This window comes from Camelina sativa, chromosome 16 (genome assembly GCF_030686135.1).
Source record: "Camelina sativa cultivar CO46 ecotype springtype chromosome 16, ASM3068613v1".
Taxonomy (NCBI): domain Eukaryota; kingdom Viridiplantae; phylum Streptophyta; class Magnoliopsida; order Brassicales; family Brassicaceae; genus Camelina; species Camelina sativa.
This window is the reverse complement of record NC_141895.1, coordinates 22046824-22065312: the sequence shown is the minus strand read 5'-3', so window position 1 is coordinate 22065312 and position 18489 is coordinate 22046824. Positions and strand designations below refer to the sequence as shown.

General features: G+C 36.5%; 4 protein-coding genes and 1 pseudogene across 5 annotated transcripts; 1 reads left to right on the top strand and 4 right to left on the bottom strand.

The window, feature by feature from the left end:
• The first annotated feature begins 1997 nt into the window (after positions 1–1997).
• On the top strand, positions 1998–3620 carry LOC147925830 (uncharacterized). The gene has a single exon (XM_087492787.1). It carries the CDS (start codon positions 2001–2003, stop codon positions 3618–3620), a length of 1620 nt encoding a protein of 539 aa, XP_087348913.1. The 5' UTR covers positions 1998–2000.
• A 5444-nt stretch (positions 3621–9064) lies between these two features.
• On the bottom strand, positions 9065–9856 carry LOC104751215 (putative calcium-binding protein CML26). Its single transcript, XM_010473123.3, has one exon. It carries the CDS (start codon positions 9729–9731, stop codon positions 9243–9245), a length of 489 nt encoding a protein of 162 aa, XP_010471425.1. The 5' UTR covers positions 9732–9856; the 3' UTR covers positions 9065–9242.
• A 3369-nt stretch (positions 9857–13225) lies between these two features.
• Positions 13226–15215, bottom strand: LOC104751214 (thaumatin-like protein). The gene is made up of 3 exons (XM_019237989.2): positions 14822–15215; positions 14379–14703; positions 13226–13772 (listed from the first exon to the last, which is right to left on the bottom strand). The coding sequence occupies exons 1-3, from the start codon at positions 14883–14885 to the stop codon at positions 13424–13426; spliced, it is 738 nt and encodes a 245-aa protein (XP_019093534.1). The 5' UTR covers positions 14886–15215; the 3' UTR covers positions 13226–13423.
• A 1128-nt stretch (positions 15216–16343) lies between these two features.
• LOC104751213 (GDSL esterase/lipase At1g73610-like) lies at positions 16344–18097 on the bottom strand. Of its 2 annotated transcripts, XM_010473121.2 has the most exons (5): positions 17807–18097; positions 17513–17643; positions 17198–17434; positions 16820–17069; positions 16344–16723 (listed from the first exon to the last, which is right to left on the bottom strand). In XM_010473121.2, exons 3-5 carry the CDS (start codon positions 17270–17272, stop codon positions 16560–16562), a joined length of 489 nt encoding a protein of 162 aa, XP_010471423.2. In that variant the 5' UTR covers positions 17273–17434; positions 17513–17643; positions 17807–18097; the 3' UTR covers positions 16344–16559. The 2 variants fall into 2 exon arrangements, with proteins under 2 accessions (XP_010471423.2, XP_087346190.1); XM_087490064.1 differs by having other exon boundaries at positions 17198–17643; positions 17807–18096.
• Positions 17411–18065, bottom strand: LOC147925829 (GDSL esterase/lipase At1g73610 pseudogene; annotated as a pseudogene).
• Positions 18098–18489: the final 392 nt, after the last annotated feature.

The following is an 18489-nucleotide window of genomic DNA, read 5'->3' as shown; positions in this document are numbered from 1 at the left end:
CTAAAAGATAGGATTCATAAAAAAATTTATTTGCCAAAAATACAGTCACAATATTTTGACAGACCAACCCGTAAAGAATTGCATTCATAAAAATATCAATCCTAACCCGCTCTATCATTGTGAGTTTTGGAAACCAACCTTACATTTTTATAAAAATCCTATATGTATATATTAGATTTGATTATTTAAAAAAAAATATGTTGTTGAGAAGTAAAATTTTAGGATATTATAGTTTTTGTAAATACTTGTAATATATGATTATAATACATCAGAAATTTAAATCCAAAAAATATATCAACTTATATTTTCAGATCATTTTTAATAATACAATGGTACGTATATATTTGGTCATTGTTTGTTCTGAAAGTAATATTACAAAGCCTATATTATGTAATCCAAATGAGGTAATTTTTTTTTAACAAAACGTGTAGAAAAAATAGATAATGTGTTTAATATGAATTTAGTTGGTCAAAGACGAAAATCAAAGAAAAAAATATAGAAAAGTATAATATCGGTTAGAATTATGCTTGCCAAGCATTTTGATACATATTCCATTTTTACGTACTAATTATCTTGTCTTGGTCCTGACGTTGAGTTGAACAAATCCATGTTAGCTGGAGTTCATGCTTGCGGGCAAGTAGAACTTCGACCCGCCAAAACAGTCTACGTAAGTTTTCTTTCTATTCAAATATACGATTTAAATAAGTAATAAGATGGTAGGCACAAAGTTAAAATGCGAAACAAAGATATATTCAATATTTTATCCATCTCTAAGAACATGTAATCATGATCATGAATTTTAAATCGACCCGAATTCAATTTTGTACTTTTCTTTTGTTAATATAGAGATACATATATGTATATATATATATATATAAGTATTTTTGTCCAAAAAAATATAAATATATTTAAGCAACATATTAGTTGCAGAAAATAAAACAATACACAATACAGTTCCTATATTAAGTCAAATTATTTACAAAAAATGTAAAATAGTTCATATACTAAGTCAAATTATGTATATACCTGAACATAAGGATATAGTAATTTGATAATTTTCGTAATACTTCATATGTCCAAAAAACAATTGAAATATATTAATAAATATCATAATTCGGTTTGTAGTCCTAATCTGCATCATTAAAAAAAAAATGAATGAATTTTTGTACATACCAGTATCACATAACATATGAGTTTGATAGATTCACAATGTTTTTGATGTTCCTGTAAAATAAAAATTAAAAACATTAATACATATCATATTGGATAAAAGAAAATGAATGAAACAATTTGTTGACAAAAAATCATAAATAAATTTAAAACTTCAAAAAACATAGAAAAGTTGGAATGAAACTATTGAATGTTTGTTTCACAAATGTATTGCTGGATATAGTGAGGATGGGTGTCGATTTTTAGGGTTAGTAAATTGAAGTCTTCTAGAAAAAATTGTTTTGGCTTATAGAGAAATTTAAGTGATTTCCTAATAATTATGTAAATATATTTAGAATATTAATGGTAATTTTGGATTTTAAGGTAATTACTTAAATTAACTTTTGAATATACTCTTTGTAACTTATCATGTATTAATATTTAATATTGAATTCTAATCATATAAGGAAATAATTTTGGGTTTTTTTCGTGATTAATGATATTTCTGTTTTCGAAATCAATTACAATACTAACAATTAGATGAAAACTTCCGATATTTGGCAAACATATGATATATCTTTATAACTAAATGATATTTTTTGGATTTTGTTAGTTTAGCATAGAAATTAATGAGATCTCTGGTAGATGACTAAAATTTAGAAATAATTTGGCAATCAGATATTATTCTATAATAGTTTTCCAAAATTGAAGCATCATTCGATTTACTAATAAGATTAATTTTGTTAATTTCCTAAATTAGAGGCATCATAAATATTCGATTAACCACTGTAGTTTTAACTTAATATTTAATATTTCGATTTAATATGTCACATCATACGTTTTCACAGAAAATGGCGATGGGTGAGAGCGAGACTAGGGTTTTGGTGACGGCTGATCAGGATGCTTCTATGATGGATGTTGGAGAGAGAGATCGACCACCAGAGGACCCACCGGATGAGCAGAGGATTTGGGTGAAGAAGTTGATGGGGAGTAGTGCTGGTGGGATGCCCCGCTCGGAGGATGTGTTAGATGATGTGTTTGTGACTGATAGGGTGTGTTTGGAGTTCCCAAACGGAGAGGATGGTGAGCCTGTGGTCACGATTGGCCCTGAAGTTCTGGAAGCGATGTATGGGTTGTGGAAGAACTGTATGATCGTTAAAGTTTTAGGGCGTACTGTTCCCGTCTCGGCGTTGAGTAGGAGACTAAGAGAGATGTGGAAGCCAGTGGGGGAAATGGTTGTGTTGGATCTTCCTCGTCAATTTTTTATGATTCGCTTTGATGTGGAGGCAGAGTATTTGGCTGCACTCACAGGTGGTCCTTGGCGTGTGTTTGGGAGCTACCTTTTGACGCAAGCTTGGACTCCTAAGTTTGACCCGCTCCGGGATGAGATTACTACGACTCCGGTATGGATCCGTCTGTCTAACTCCCCGGTGCACTTTTACCATAGGTCAATTTTATTGTCTATTGCCAAAGGATTTGGTCATCCACTCAGGGTTGATGTTACTACTTTGAATTGCGTGAGGGCTCGTTTTGCACGCATCTGTGTTGAGGTGGATTTGTCCCGGCCTCTAAAAGGCTCTGTGATGGTGAATGGGGAACGGTACTTTGTCTCCTATGAAGGTTTATCTACTATCTGCTCGAAGTGTGGGATGTATGGTCATTTGGTTCATCATTGCCCTCAAGCAGTCCAGGAGCGGGATTTAGTAGTTGTGCCAACACCTGTGGCTCCTGAGTTAGGGGGAGCGGCGACGGTGGATGATGGCTTTACAGTGGTTGGTCGTGGAGGACGGAAAGCCAGGCCGATGACCACTAAGGAAAGTTTTTCGGGAGAGAGTTCGGTTGGAAAGAATGATCGGAATCTTCGGGAGATCCCGGTGAAGCAGGTTTTTGCAAATATTGCCATATCTAACAGATTTGGTGGATTGAGAAATAATAACAAATCTCCCGAATTAAGGGAAGTTGCTCCGCATAGTGGTGAGGATAAGGAGAATGCGAATATTATAGAGGGATCTGGTAATGGAAAGGGTGTGGAGCAAGGACAGGATAAGTTTTTTGGAGGGAGTATGGAGATCCAACGGGAGAATTTTTCGGAGTCTTTCAAACTAGGACGAGTTGGGCTTCATAAGGCGGGTGTGAATAGTGGCATAAAATCCGGACCAAAGCTAAATGGGTCTAAGCAAAAATTTAAGCCCAACAGGCCGGTGAGAGGCCTGGTTTTTGGTCCTCGTGGAGAGAGTCTATCCTTGTCGGAATCGGGAAAACGTCTGAGGACGGAACAGGCAAGCTTTGGTCGTCAAGGAGGGGTGTTTGTGAATAAGCAACCTTCCGCTCCAGCGAAGGTGCGGGTTAACCCTAATGGGGTGCCTGAAGAGATGCGGGATGATTTGGGGAGATCAGAGGTCGACGGGGATCAAACAGAGGGTATGCACATTGCTCCGCCGGAGGAGGAGGCGGCGATTAATCTTGCGTGACGGGTTGCCCCGGTGATTCAGGTTTGGGAGATTTATAGAATCATAATGATGAATTGTTTATTTTGGAATTGTCGGGGGGCGAATAAACCTGGTTTCAGGAGATCAATTCGTTACATTTTGAAGAGATGGCGAATAGATATTCTTGCGGTGTTTGAGACTCATGCGGGAGGAGATAGAGCTCATCAGATATGTCAGAATTTGGGGTTTGAGAATGTATTTCGTGTGGATGCGGTGGGGCAATCTGGCGGTTTGTGGTTGTTGTGGCGGTCCGGGATAGGTGGTGTGATGGTCTTGGACTCCTCGGATCAGCATATCCATGCTAGGATTATTGATGGTCCTGATGTGTTGCATCTTATTGCAGTTTATGCGGCTCCCTTGGTCAGTCAAAGAAGTGGGCTGTGGGATCAGCTTAAGGATGTTCTTCAGGGGATTACGGGACCGGTGGTTGTAGGTGGCGATTTCAACACCATTGTCCGCCCTGATGAGAGAACAGGAGGTAATGGACAGCTGTCCCAAGACTCTTTGTCTTTTGGTCGATTGATTAATGAGTTATCTCTCATTGATATGGGTTTTAAGGGGAATAACTTTACATGGAAAAGAGGTCGTGTAGTGAACACTTTCATTGCAAAAAGATTGGATCGGGTTCTTTGTTGTGCTCAGACTAGATTAAAGGGGCAGGAAGCCTCGGTCACTCATCTGCCATTCCTTTCATCGGATCATACGCCTCTCTATCTCCAGTTGTGCCCTGAGGTGAAAAGGGATCCGAGAAGGAGACCTTTTAGATTTGAAGCTGCCTGGTTGAGTCACCCAAGCTTCAAGGAGATGATTCAGAATTCTTGGGATAATTCTTTGACTACCCCGCAGGCACTTGATGGGTTGCATATACAGTTGAAACGGTGGAACAAGGAGGTTTTTGGGGATGTCCAGAGACGAAAAGAACAGCTAGTCCAGGAGATCCAAAATGTTCAAGACTTGCTTGATATGAGTCAGTCGGATGATTTATTGTCCAAAGAAGAGGTTTTGTTACAAGAGTTTGAAGTGACTCTTGCACAAGAGGAAATGATCTGGTTTCAGAAATCCAGAGAGAAGTGGATTGTGTTTGGGGACTGAAATACGCGATACTTTCATACCTCGACAATAATCCGGAGGAGCCGAAATTGTATTAAGATGTTGAAGAATGATGAAGGGGCTTAGATCTCCGAGTTGGAGGAGCTTGAGGAATTAGTGGCGAGTTACTATAAGCGGTTATACTCCCTGCAGGATGTTGATGAGGTTGTGGAACCTTTGTCATCTACGGGTTTTACTATCTTAACTCAAGCAGAGCTTACTATGCTGAATAAACCGTTTTTGCGGCTTGAAGTTGAGAAGTCGATACATGCAATGGGTAAGTTTAAAGCTCCGGGACCGGATGGTTTTCAGCCGGTCTTTTATCAGGACTGTTGGACAACTGTTGGGGATTCGGTGAGCAGGTTTGTGTTGCAGTTTTTTGAGACTGGTATCTTACCGTGTGGAATGAATGATGCATTGGTAGTTTTAATTGCTAAAGTGGGTAAACCCGAGAAGATTTCTCAGTTCCGACCAATTAGTTTATGTAACGTTTTATTTAAAATGATTACTAAGACTATGGTTCTGAGGATGAAGGAGGTGATGCCTCAGCTTATTGGACCCGCACAGTCGAGTTTTATCCCTGGAAGGTTGAGTAGTGATAACATTGTGGTTGTGCAGGAAGCAGTCCACTCGATGCGAAGGAAGAAGGGACGTAAAGTGTGGATGTTGTTGAAGCTCGATTTAGAGAAGGCCTATGATCGCATTAGATGGGACTTTCTTGAAGATACCCTCCATGCAGCTAGATTTCCTCCTGCTTGGATTCAGTGGATTATGAAGTGTGTCACTGGCCCATCAATGACAGTATTGTGGAATGGAGAACGGACTGAGTCGTTTGTACCTTCGAGAGGTTTGCGTCAGGGAAATCCCTTATCTCCGTACCTATTTGTGCTTTGCATGGAACGGTTGTGCCATCAAATTGATATAGCAGTTGGGGCTGGAGAGTGGAAGCCCATCAGTCTCTCACATGGGGGACCAAGACTGTCCCATATTTGCTTTGTAGATGATCTCATTCTGTTTGCGGAAGCCTCAGTGTCTCAAATTCGTATTATCAGGAGCGTTTTGGAGAAATTTTGTAATGCATCGGGACAGAAGGTAAGCTTGGAGAAATCTAAGATCTTTTTCTCGCATAATATCCATCGTGACTTGGAGAGACAAATCAGTGTGGAGAGTGGTATTGGTTGTACACGTGACCTGGGGAAGTATCTGGGCATGCCAGTATTACAGAAAAGAATCAATAAGGACACCTTTAGGGAGGTTCTTGATCGGGTGGCCACACGTTTAGTAGGTTGGAAGGGGCGTATGTTGAGTTTGGCAGGAAGAATGACACTAACTAAAGCGGTGCTCCAATCAATCCCTGTGCACACTATGAGTACCATCGCTTTGCCAAAGGCGTCTCTGGATGCACTTGACCAAATTTCCAGATCTTTTTTGTGGGGAGATATTGTGGAAAAGAGGAGGCAACATTTGCTTTCCTGGGAGAAGGTCTGTCTGCCGAAGCGAGATGGAGGACTTGGTATCAGATCGGCCAAAGAAATGAATAAAGCGCTGCTTGCAAAGCTTGGTTGGCGGCTTTTAAATGATAAGACTGGTTTGTGGGTTCGAGTTTTAACAAGTAAGTATAAGGTGAAGAAGATACATGATCTTACCTGGCTTGCCCCGAAGAGTACATGGTCTTCTACTTGGCGTAGCATTATGCTGGGAGTGAGAGAGGTGGTGCTTCCGGGACTGAGTTGGGTGTTGGGTGATGGGCAAACAACTTGTTTTTGGACAGATAGGTGGCTTTTGGAGACACCGTTGAGTGAATGTGTGATAGCCCCATTACCTCCTGGTTATGAGACTCTGCGAGTGTGTGATGTTTGGAGACAGGGGACGGGTTGGTCTCTGGCAAATATCTTGCCTTATGTTCCGGGTGATATCGCTTTAAGGCTTGCTGCAACAGTCGTTGATACGGTCACAGGTGCTCAAGATAGGCTATCTTGGGGAGTGAGTTCTGATGGGCGGTTTAACGTCAAATCTGCTTATTGTTTTCTAACAAGTGATAATACGCCAGGACCAAATTTGGGATTGCTATATGATCGAGTTTGGCACGTTGTAGCTCCGGAGAGAGTGCGAGTTTTTCTTTGGTTGGGTGTTCATCAAGTTCTAATGACGAACATGGAGCGTCTTCGCAGACATCTGTGTGTAAATGGGATTTGTCAAGTGTGCAAAACTGGTTACGAGTCTATTATTCATGTCTTACGTGATTGTCCTGCCATGGCTGGAGTTTGGAGCAGGCTTGTCCCGAGACGGAAACGATCTGCATTTTTTATGAGTTCGTTACTTGAGTGGATGTATGGGAACTTGGGGGATGATACCATGCTTGGAGACTGTCCGTGGTCCACAATGTTTGCAATGGGTGTATGGTGGGGATGGAAGTGGCGCTGCAGTAATATATTCGGTGGTAATGGCAAATGTCGTGATAGGGTAAGGTTCATCAGGGATTTGGCTAAGGAAGTTTATCAAACTAGTTAGAAGATGCACAATACTGGTCAGAGGTCTGGGCAGATTGAGCGGTTGATCTCTTGGACGCGTCCGAGGGAGGGGTGGGGAAAGATAAATACTGATGGTGCGTCTCGAGGTAATCCGGGACTTGCTACTGCAGGAGGTGTGCTAAGAGATAGTAATGGTAACTGGTGTCGTGGGTTTGCGCTAAATATTGGTATCTGTTCGGCGCCCTTGGCAGAGTTATGGGGTGTTTACTATGGGCTTGTTCTGGCATGGGAGAGTCAGTTGCGGTGTGTTGAGCTGGAGGTGGATTCTGAGGTCGTTGTGGGGTTTCTCAAGACAGGGATAAGTGAGTCTCATCCGCTGTCATTCCTAGTACGCTTGTGCTATGGCTTTCTTTCAAAGAACTGGAGTGTTCGCGTTTCTCATGTGTATAGGGAGGCTAATCGTCTGGCAGATGGATTAGCAAACTATGCGTTTTCTTTACCTCTTGGTTTTCATTATTTAGATATTTGTCCTGAGGTTGTTCAGTTGGTGAGTGTAGAAGACTCTAATGGGACAGTGGTTCCACGGACTGTCAGGCTGTAATTTTTCTTTCTATTGTTTTTTTTTGAATAAAGTGTAGGAGACTATTTGTCTCCTATGGCATACCAAAAAAAAAAAAATTCGATTTAATAAATTGATCCTAAATCGATTTCTAAAACACGTAAATGGATATATCCAAACCCGTTTTCTTGCCCGATCAGTAAGTATCCGAATCTTTAATTTTGGGTAATTTTTTTTTATGACCGGATTCAGAAATAGATTTGTATTTCTCTTTTACTAATATAGAGATTAGATATATATCATGATGTTCAATAACCAATCATACCTACCTATTTCCTTTTCTCTTTGACATTTTTCACCTAAGTTCACACGCTTTCAAAGTTGTTCTTCTTTATACCAATTGTTATTTGACACGAATTATTGTTTTCATACTGAAATTTTTACGTGATAAGCAATTTAAATGGTGAGATGTTTTACCATTAAAAAAAGTATGAAAACGTTATGCACGATGCTTCCATTGATTAACAATACTATCTCTCAAGTAATAACTAACTAATACTATTATTTGCGAGATAAATAATTGAGTCAGTTCTTCTTTATAATTTAATTCATGTTGACTTTCAAACATATAGGAAAAAAGTGTTGTGGCTTGTAGTGATGGGTTCATTTTTTTTGATGCAATAATGAAAATAACTATAGGAATTAGGAACAAATTCAGTTGACGAGAAAACAAAAAAAAAACTCTTAAAGCCGTTTTTAGTCGGACTGACTAAAAAAAAGTTAAATAGAATTCTGCTTGGGCTTAAAACCTGGGCCCTTAAAAAGCCCCTATGTGGTAAAGTGAAACCAGCTGGTGAGATTTGTGGCCGTATATACTCCAAACCGAATTAGATTCCCATTTTTCAGGTCACACAAAAAGAAGAATCACATTCCAAAATAACTGTTTGAACAGGTTTTTTCCCCACAGAAATAGCGTTTTTGTTGACCAGTTCCACCAGTAAAACAGTCATATTAGAACATTACAGGCCTACGACTTTGGTTATTCAGCTTAGTCCGGATCAAACTAACCGAAACATAAATTCGGTTTGCTTTGGTTTGGATATTGTTAAAAACTGATCAAGATATTATGAAAACCATCCGGTACAGGAACCGAGATACTCAGGCCCTACGAAATTAAAATTCCACCAATCGGTTCAGCCGAGATAACCGAAACCGATACAAAAACAAAAATCGGTTCGATCAGGTTTGGTTATTTATCTCAGCCCTACTAGAAGTCTAGAACTTATAAAAATCTCAAATCAAAGAACTTGATGAAAATCTTTAATAGCAATACCGAGAAAACACATAATCCATATAGAGTAATCATAGTTGCAGAACAAACTCATCATCGTCATCATCCATATATATTAGGAAGAGAATCGAATCAACTTTTGTTGTTAAACCTAAAAAAAAAAAGTACATGCATGTTTGTATATCTTCTTCACCTTAAGCAGAACCAGCGTTCGCGGATGATCCTTTCACGAGCTCAGGCGAATTCATCATTTTCTGAAACTCCTCAAAGTTAACATTACCATCACCATCGGCATCAACGTGCCCGATCATCCTAACACAGTCTTCAACGGAGCAAGACATACCAAGACGGTTGAGAACCTTATGGATCTCAGATGACGAAATCAAACCGTTCTTGTTCTGATCATATAGATCAAAAGCTTCACGGATCTCTGCTGCTGAGGAGGATGATCGGCAGATGGCGGCGAACTCTTCTTGGTTGATGTAACCGTCACGATCTATGTCGATGTCGTCTAGAACACGGTTGAGCTCCTCCTCCGTGTACGACGTTCCCATGGATTTGAAAACGTTCCCGAGCTCTGATACAGAGATCTTCCCATCGCCGTTGGAGTCGAACTGGTCGAAGACCTTCTTGAGCTCCATATCGGTTGATGGTGTTGTGGATTTGTTGGTGGTGTTCGTCATTTTTGTGTTTTGTGAATTGTTGGAATTGTGATCTTGACGTTTTTATAGAGTTTTGTGATGATTAAGCTTTAGGTTGATGCCTTTCTTTTTTGAACGATGCTTGATGATGCCTTTTGTATGGCTACCCTTCATGGCTTTCTTTTCATTAACTATAAATATTTATTTCTATTTTTAATTTTTCAATTTTAGTTTTTTCCAATATAGTTGTGTAATGTAGTATAGTAGTAGTGTGTTCTATTTGATTATTACATAGATCAAATTATAAGGTATATGTTCTTAGTTAGTGCGTGTGCCTCTATGGGGAATCTGAAACTACATGCAAGTGGGAGGTAAAGACATTCCCCGTTTAAGATATTTGGGGGGAGAGCAAATATGAATGTGACATATCTGAATAATATTATTGCGAACGATTTTGATTGTTAAGATATTATTTATTCAAACCATGACTATCATCATCTGATATTTATATGAACATTTTCTGGAAATAATTTCGAATATTTATACAAATTACTATGTACAAAAACTAAATAAGAAATCATAAACATGAACCACTGTACATTTCCTTCTTCCATGCAGATTTTGCTTGTGTTGTAAAAAATAGATTTTAGTTAGTTTTTTTTTTTTTTTTTTGTTAAAAATAGATTTTAGCTAGTTATAGTTAAGTCCCTGTGTAGTATATACTGTATACATGTGTTAATAAAAATGGTAATCGAGATTAAGCGGGGGTAGAAGGAGTCCAAATATGTCGAAGCTTAAGAAATGCATATTTGAAGCAAAGAAAGGCGAGGATGAGCAAAAATATGGTGCCAGTGGCACCCTTCAATACATTAACAACATCGGCTATAAAATAAAATTTCGTATCTTTGGAAGCAGCTAATTTTACCAATCTCACATTCCCGAAAATACCAACTCCGATCGTCGACAGAATGGTTAATCCAAATATAAAATAGGATTTGTTAGCGTTTTAGTAGTTTTTTAAACTTAATTAGAATTATAGTCACTTTACTATTTATAATTGGAAAAACACACTGTTTTGCACTGTTACACTAATAGAATAAGTTGTGTAATAGAGTTTGAGTGTGTTGTGTAAATTACCAAAAGAGGGATTTTGTGTTTCTTTCTCCCATCTATCTCTCGTTTCTCTTTCCATTAGATCTCTGCATCTTTCTTCTCTTTCACCCTCTATCTCTTTTTATTCTCTTATTTGATCTCTCTCTCCGATTTTGCAGATTTCTGATTCTCTCTCTCTCCATCTATCTCTCTTTTTTTTCTCTCTTTCCCCTAGAACATCCGACAATTCTAGATTTATATTCTAATAATTCAGATTATTATCTATTTCAGTTCAAGTTTGATAGGAGCCGATCATTGAAGCAGACTAAGACCTCGACTTCTTTGCCAAATTTCTAGGGATTTTATTTTCATAATTGTGATTATAATCTATGAATAGAAACTAGAAAATTGAAAGAAACAAAAAAAATTACAATTAGCTGCTATTAGGTTTCTTGTCGGGAAGAAAAAGTCAAACCAGAATTATAAATTTACCCCTTTGATTTAATTAAAATGAAAGGGATAAAAAAGGAGGTAATGTTGTTTGAATTCAAGTGGATGGAGAGTAAACCAAGCTGCATTTACCACTGTGCTATAATACTTTTTATGTATTCTTAACGATTATGACTCCGTATAACTTATTTACTGATAGAAAATCATGAATTTATCCTTTAACGCTTAGTTCTCAATTTAATGTAATGAGAAATAAGATGCATTATCATAATTAAGATAATTTGCAACAAATTTTAATTAACTATTTTATCTTTTGTTTAGTAAATTTTGTGTACGATTTAAATCATCCAGCATGTTAGATTGATTCAAACCGTCCAACAATATTTGTGTACGGTTTAAATCATCCATCATATTAGATAGATTCAACCATCCAACAATATTTGTGTACAGTTTAAATTATCCAGCATGTTGGATAGATTCACACCTTCCAACAATATTTGTGTACGGATTAAAGCATCCAACATATTGTATAGATTCAAACTGTCCAGCAATATTTGTGTATGGTTTAAACTTTCCAGCATATTGGATATATTCAAGCCTTCCAATAATATTGCTGTACGGTTTAAACCATGTAGCAATTTGGATAGATTCAAATCATCCAACAATATATGTGTATGGTTTAAACAATCCAATATATTGGATAGACTCAAACCATCCAGCAATATTTGTGTAGGATTTAAAATCATCAAGCTACATATTAGTAAATAATAAATTTCTGTAATGGTGAATTTTAATCATACATATTTTTGGTTGGAGTAGTTTTAGGGTATTTTATATTTTTATAATTAATAATATTTGCAATTTTGGTGGTTATATACTTCAGTTGCGTGTAAGTCAGTAGAAATAGAGACAACATTGTTGGTTAGTAATTTGTTTGCAATTGTAGGCAGCACAGGTTCGACTGCCGAAAAGTTCATTTTGTGCATTTTTTATTTTATTAATGAAGGGCAAAATCGTCAATTCTAAATCTTCTTCTCTACCCGATTTCTCTTAACCTGCAACCCTAATTCATGGCCGCCGGTCATTAAGTTACTTGTTTTCCATCGATTTCTTTTTTATTTCAATTGTTTTCGATAACTAAATGTTAGATCCAACATTAAGCATCCTATTTTCTGCAAAACAAATATCATTTTCCGTTTTCTCGATTTTACTTTCGATTTGGGTAAAATTTTGGAGGAGTACCGCCCCCAAGTGATTGATCGGCGCCTCGACGACCATGGTTTTAAACATGAAGTAAATTTAAGAGAACACACATCGACTTCACAAAGATGGAAAAAAACTAAAATAATTTTGTTTTGTTTTTTTGGATTTGTTGATAATCATGTCTCAATGGCAGGTTATGTAAATATCAAATGTTTTTGAGGGCCAAAAAATCTTGTAAACAGTGGTCACGGGGATTTTGCTAATAATAAATAATGAATATATTAGTTTGACAATTATGTTTCAAAAACGTATGAAAACACCAAATGCCTCTATAAAATACCCACTTTAATACATCTCCCCAAAAACTCGAGGCCATTTTCCTTTATTTATTTATTTTGGTCTTGTTGATTGTAAAAGGCTCCATATATATTTATATGTGCGTGGTTGTAAGTAATTCCCAATTGCGTTTGAGTTTTTATTGTTTGCTTCACGTTGGTAATTCAATTATATATAATAAATCTACCATGCATGGGTTTTTGCTTGAGCGTGTCCAGTCTCGATTCCATAATTTGGGAGATTTTTTTTTAACAGGTTAGAGATTTTCGTCTAAAATGGCATGGAAATGTATCTATTTTGATTTTAATTAGATTATTTTTCAAAGTAAGATTGTTGAACGGTCTATTCGGGTTTAATACTGTTTACACTTTACAGGTATAGAAAAACAAAACAAATTAACCCGAATTAGATTCGTCCTTTGTAATCCGGTTTTTGTTTAATTTACTTTTAAACCGGGGTCCAACCGTCCAACTAATTGGACATCACTTAATTTATTAAACGCATATAACAATGCATGAAATCTAAGATCATCGAACGAGTGAGAACATTAAGCGACAGAACAAAGGTCTCGATAACTCTCACTAGAACCTCGTACATACTAAACCAATCATGTAAAATTATTCATATAAAATAATTTAAAAGTGAGATTTCAATCAACGGCCGTGGTGAGGGCAAAAAGTGACGACGTAGTTAGCTTTAGAACACGTAGCAATGCTGGTCGGGTCATCGTAGGCGTATGAGTAGGCCTTTGGGCAAGCTACCTTGAAGATCTTAGAGTAAGCCGTAGGCTTACATGACTGTGGGTTACCGAACAAGCCGGTACAACAGTAGCGTGGTGAGTTAAAGGCAGAGCACGCGCTTTTACAGGCTACTACCTGTTTCCTGTCACGTGAACGGACCTGTAGACCAACTGGACACATCCGGTTCAGATCGCTTACGCAACCAGCGTAGGTACACTTTCCCGTACCCTTCACAGGCATTATAGACATCGCCAAGTTGTATCTGTCATTTATCATTGAATAACAAGAAAATTTGTTTGTGAGAGTAAACAAAAATGTTTAAAATATTGATGTTTAGAATAAGCAATTTGGATTACGGTTTGATTATTCCATTCGATATTTTGGTATATATAGTCACTAGTTAGTTTTATAAGAGTTGAAACAAGACAATATTATTTCTATATGGTTCGGGATTAGTGAAAAGCCAACTAAAAACGTATAATAAATCATGATTATATTGTTATCAACTTACTATATATATATATATATATATCCACAACTTATATATGATTATATTTTTTAAAAATATTCGTATGTAACAATCAAAATATATAATATTAATAAAGTTTGGTTTGGTTTAAGTTCATGACTTCATGAACGCTAATCCCCCCCTCTAAAGTCAGTAAAATTCTGATTCGGTTCAGGCATTTTTTCCACCCCTAATTATGTTACCATATCAAATCCATTCACTAATTCTTACTAGTTATTCACATACACACTATAAATATAATTAATCATACACGATATAAAAATAATATTGATGAAACGCTAAACAAAAGTTAAACCGAACCGATTCTTTTTTTAAAATTGGTTAAAGTGAGAGACATACCCATCAACGAGGCTGACGTCATAAAAGTCCATGTCATGACCGAGGGTGATCTCGGCGAGTGTAGCCGGAGGTACACCGCCAGCTCCGTTACAGAGGAGAGAACCACCGCAGTCTCCGGTGGCGCAGTGACCACGGCCAGATCTGTCGAAGGAGCAACCGTGGCGTCCCCAGAAGCGACCGGACCAGAGAGGTGGAAGTTGGAGAGTGTAAGCTCTTTTGGGAGAGAGTTTAAATCCGCCACCGGCGAGGAGCGGTTGACCGGAGCTAGCTTGGATCCCAGGCCAGACTGGGTATGTGCACTTGTTGTAGAATATGACCGTTGAAGCTAAAGTTCAACGAAATAGGCAAACCCAAAATGTCATTAGTTTCGTTTTGATGTGATTAATAATAATATATGTATTTAAATTCAAAAGATCTGAGATAAAAAAAAAAAAATAGAATACCTGAAGCGTGGGAGAGAAGAAGAAGGAGAGGGAGGAGGAGGAAAAGAGATGTTGAAGAAGCCATTGATGGGTTTTCTTCTGATTTCTTTCTACTTGAGTGGAAGACGCAAGCAAAGGACTGTGAAGCAGCTTCACATTTCTCTCATTGCCTTTTGGAGATTTTTCTCTTTATAGAGAAAAAGGCCGGTGTCCTTTCTTTTCCTTCTTTTTATTAGGGTTTATAAAAATGAAAAAAAAAAAAAAAAAAAAAAAACAGTCAAGTTGAAAGTATTGAAATGGATTGTTTGTGGTTAGTAATTACCGTAGTTTGTATAAGTGCAAACGAAAAATTGTACATTTTACACTGTTGCAGACAACCATGTTAAAAGAAAGAATATACGTGTTTGGGGAATGTAGTAATGACAAAACTTATCACACCTTTCGAAGCTGTCAGAAGACTAATTCGAACCTTTGTTCTATGACTCGTAAAGTTAATTGGTTTGCAAATTATGCATAGTTTAATAGTATGAATATTTTCATTTCTTCCTTCTCCTTCTTGGTTTAATCATAAGTTCTAGACAAAATAGTTAAAACTCGTTTTTTTTTTCTCTGAATAATATATATTAGAAAGGATGTTAAACTGTTTTATTTTTACAAATGCACCCATTAACCGGCAAACAAAAAAAATAAGGACAATCAAAATAGCCACCTTGAAAAGTTTTATAAACGAATAGAAGTACACTCAAAGACAAAAAGGTTACGAAACTAAAAAAGATACCCGAATGATAAATAAGATTGACGGCGATCCTCTCTTGTAACATTCTTTGTGATTAGGTGAGCGACAAGGGATACCCGATTGCTACATAAAACTCGTCTATACAGTTCCAAACTATATTAATTAGAAATTTAATTTTACAAATTGAAGGGACTAGTTAAATTTTACCCCGTTTTACGTAATTAACAAGATCGTTTAAATATGTTGCCATTCCTACACTAATATTCTCGTAATGGGGACTAGTTTAAAACTAAAAATTCACGTGAGGTTTTGGATTCACGTGACAGGCAAAGGAATCTAGCTATATGAAGCAGTGAGATTTAAATCTTAAGTTATCGTTTCACTAAAGAACAAGTTTTGTAAGAAAATAAATAAATATTATAAAACAGTACATTTTTTTTCCTTTTTTCAACAATCGACATAAAAAGATGCTCCACGAAAACGGTGTTTGAAGGCTCTCTGAATAAAGTAGGAATATCCGAGTATGGACCGAAACGAAGAGATATAGACAATAGCATTAATAATAGATATGACTTTTTTTTTTTTTTTGAACAACTAATAAATATGACTATTTTTGAAGTATTTTGTGGAAAACTTATATGTTCTAGATGTCATAACAAAGGTATGCACGTGATAAGAAAACATGATCGTAAGTTAATATTTAATTTGTTGATAGTCATGTTCGTTGAATAAATCCAACGTTTGATATTAGTTCATATATATATATATATATATATTTATATCTTCAGGATATTAGTAAGCGTTTACTAGAAAGCTCAAATATATAGACTTAACTTGTTTCTGAGAACATGAGAGGGTTCAAGTCAACATTAAGATCCAAAATGTAGCTTTGTTAGGAATAACAAATATTGGATTTGAACAAAGAGCAACGTTGTGGTTAGGTGCGTAACCGATAACTTATTACATCGAGATATACTGATCGGTATTAATAATCACCGAATCTAAAAAGCTTGATAAAATAGATCATGCGAGCTTTGCTTTGATATCTTCAATAATCGGTGGTGTGATAGTTTGGTATGACTTCTCAGTCGGATGGGCAATATCCCAAAACACGTATCGAGACGCGTCCAAGCACGGTATTACGGACGTCGGCGTACAACAACATCCATGAGCTACATCAATGAACCCTGCAGCATGCATTTTTCCAACGAATGATAGCATATTAATTAAATGTTTTAAAAACACACATATGAGTTGTCTTGTTGAATCATGTGATTGATTACCTGAAGCTTGAGGGTTGTTGATTAAACCAAGAAGAGGAGTGTACATATCTATGTACATGAATTTGGCCCCCGGAAATGTTGCACCAAGATTTTCAACTTCGGCAGATAATTTTTTGTTGAACATATCAGCTGCTTGATTTGAGAAGACTTCACATATTAAACTCCCAAGCATCGTTCTTGCTCCTGGTAAGCAGCCTAGCGGTAATGTTCCCATAACCGCAAATTTTCTTGCGCCCATATCATATAAACTCTTCAAAAAACCAAAAAAAACAAAAAAAGGAAGAAACATTAGAAATATAGAATATTATAAATACAATATTTGACTAAAATTTAATCGTATTTAATTATGTTTTATATTTTGCAATATTGATTGTGTACCTTTATGAGATCACGAGTCCAAGTGACCAAGAGATCAGTGTAGCCTGAAACAGTGTATTGTAACCTTCTAGACATTGTAGTAAAATAGGTGATAGCAATATCGTTATTTCCAGCTGAGATTAGATAAACAGCATTTGATATTATCGTATTTGCTTGTTCTTGATTTCCTACTACACCATTTAGTCTGGTGATGTAGTTTTGGAAGTCTGTAACCTAGTCTGACACCCATATAACTCCCTAACCACACCAAAATATAATCTAATTAAATTTTGATATAAATTAAAAAAAAAACGTGTTATAATAGTAATATTTTACTTGTATTCTAGCAGTGATTGCATCAAGTCCAGAACCACCGGATGCGAAACAAACACCAGTTGGTAGATCATTGTTCGAGAGGAATGGGTCACGGTATGCTGGTAAGAGACTCTTCAATCCCAAACCTTCGGCTGCACACAAAAGACATTTATTTTGGTTATGTCACACGCAAAGACATTAATTGCTACCAGAGAATATTTGTGTCATTGACTAATAGTATTCAAAACTGATGTATCCGTTACAAACATATCAACAGTAAATCGTTCTAGCTAGAGATCAAAAGAATACACATACCAATCATATCTGAAAAAACTCTCCCATTGCCAAATCTTCCTGTAGCTCTTCCACCTACAAGATCTCTACCGTATGGGAAAAAATTGACTTTAGTAAGAGTGAGAAGAAGATTATTGTTGCCCGTATCAAGTATCGAGTCTCCAAAAGCGAAAAGTGCCGAAACCGTTGAGTTCCCATTTGATTGTTGGGCAGAGCCAACATAAAACAGGCTAATGAACGACAATGCTAATAGCATTTTCGAGAGCATAACGAAATTCATATTTTTCGAACTTGTTTTTGGATTGATGTTTTGGTGAAAATGTCAGAATATGAAGTATATAAACAAGATAATTTCTGATCTTAGAGAAAAAAAGATTTTGCACAAAAAACAAAAATAAGTAAAATATCTACAATGACTTTTAAAGGAATCAAATAATCAAATTCAACAAAATGGCTGTCAATAAATGTTATCATTGTATTCAAATTTTGGAAAAAAATTGCAAATTCAACGAATTTTATATAGTAGCAAGAAAAATATACAAATCTTCATTTAAGAACCAAAACAAAACTTCCATGAAACCATGATTTTAGAAGATTTTATGGCATTTAGGAAATTTGGAATTTTGATAGATTTTAGAGAATTTTATATGATTTATGTCAAAAAAATTTCAAATACCACCTAAAACCATGAGATTTGGATTTAT

Bases quoted from the DNA above. Each gene is read 5' to 3' on its own strand.
- LOC147925830 (XM_087492787.1), top strand. From the start codon at position 2,001: ATGGCGATGGGTGAGAGCGAGACTAGGGTTTTGGTGACGGCTGATCAG.
- LOC104751215 (XM_010473123.3), bottom strand. From the start codon at position 9,731: ATGACGAACACCACCAACAAATCCACAACACCATCAACCGATATGGAG.
- LOC104751213 (XM_010473121.2), bottom strand. From the start codon at position 17,272: ATGTCTAGAAGGTTACAATACACTGTTTCAGGCTACACTGATCTCTTG. The intron at 17,070-17,197 runs GTACACAATCAA...GGTTTTTTGAAG, and splicing joins GGACTCGTGATCTCATAAAG to AGTTTATATGATATGGGCGC. The intron at 16,724-16,819 runs GTAATCAATCAC...TGCATGCTGCAG, and splicing joins CAACAACCCTCAAGCTTCAG to GGTTCATTGATGTAGCTCAT.
- LOC104751214 (XM_019237989.2), bottom strand. From the start codon at position 14,885: ATGGCTTCTTCAACATCTCTTTTCCTCCTCCTCCCTCTCCTTCTTCTT. The intron at 14,704-14,821 runs GTATTCTATTTT...GTTGAACTTTAG, and splicing joins TCTTCTCTCCCACGCTTCAG to CTTCAACGGTCATATTCTAC. The intron at 13,773-14,378 runs GTATGTCTCTCA...GATAAATGACAG, and splicing joins GACGTCAGCCTCGTTGATGG to ATACAACTTGGCGATGTCTA.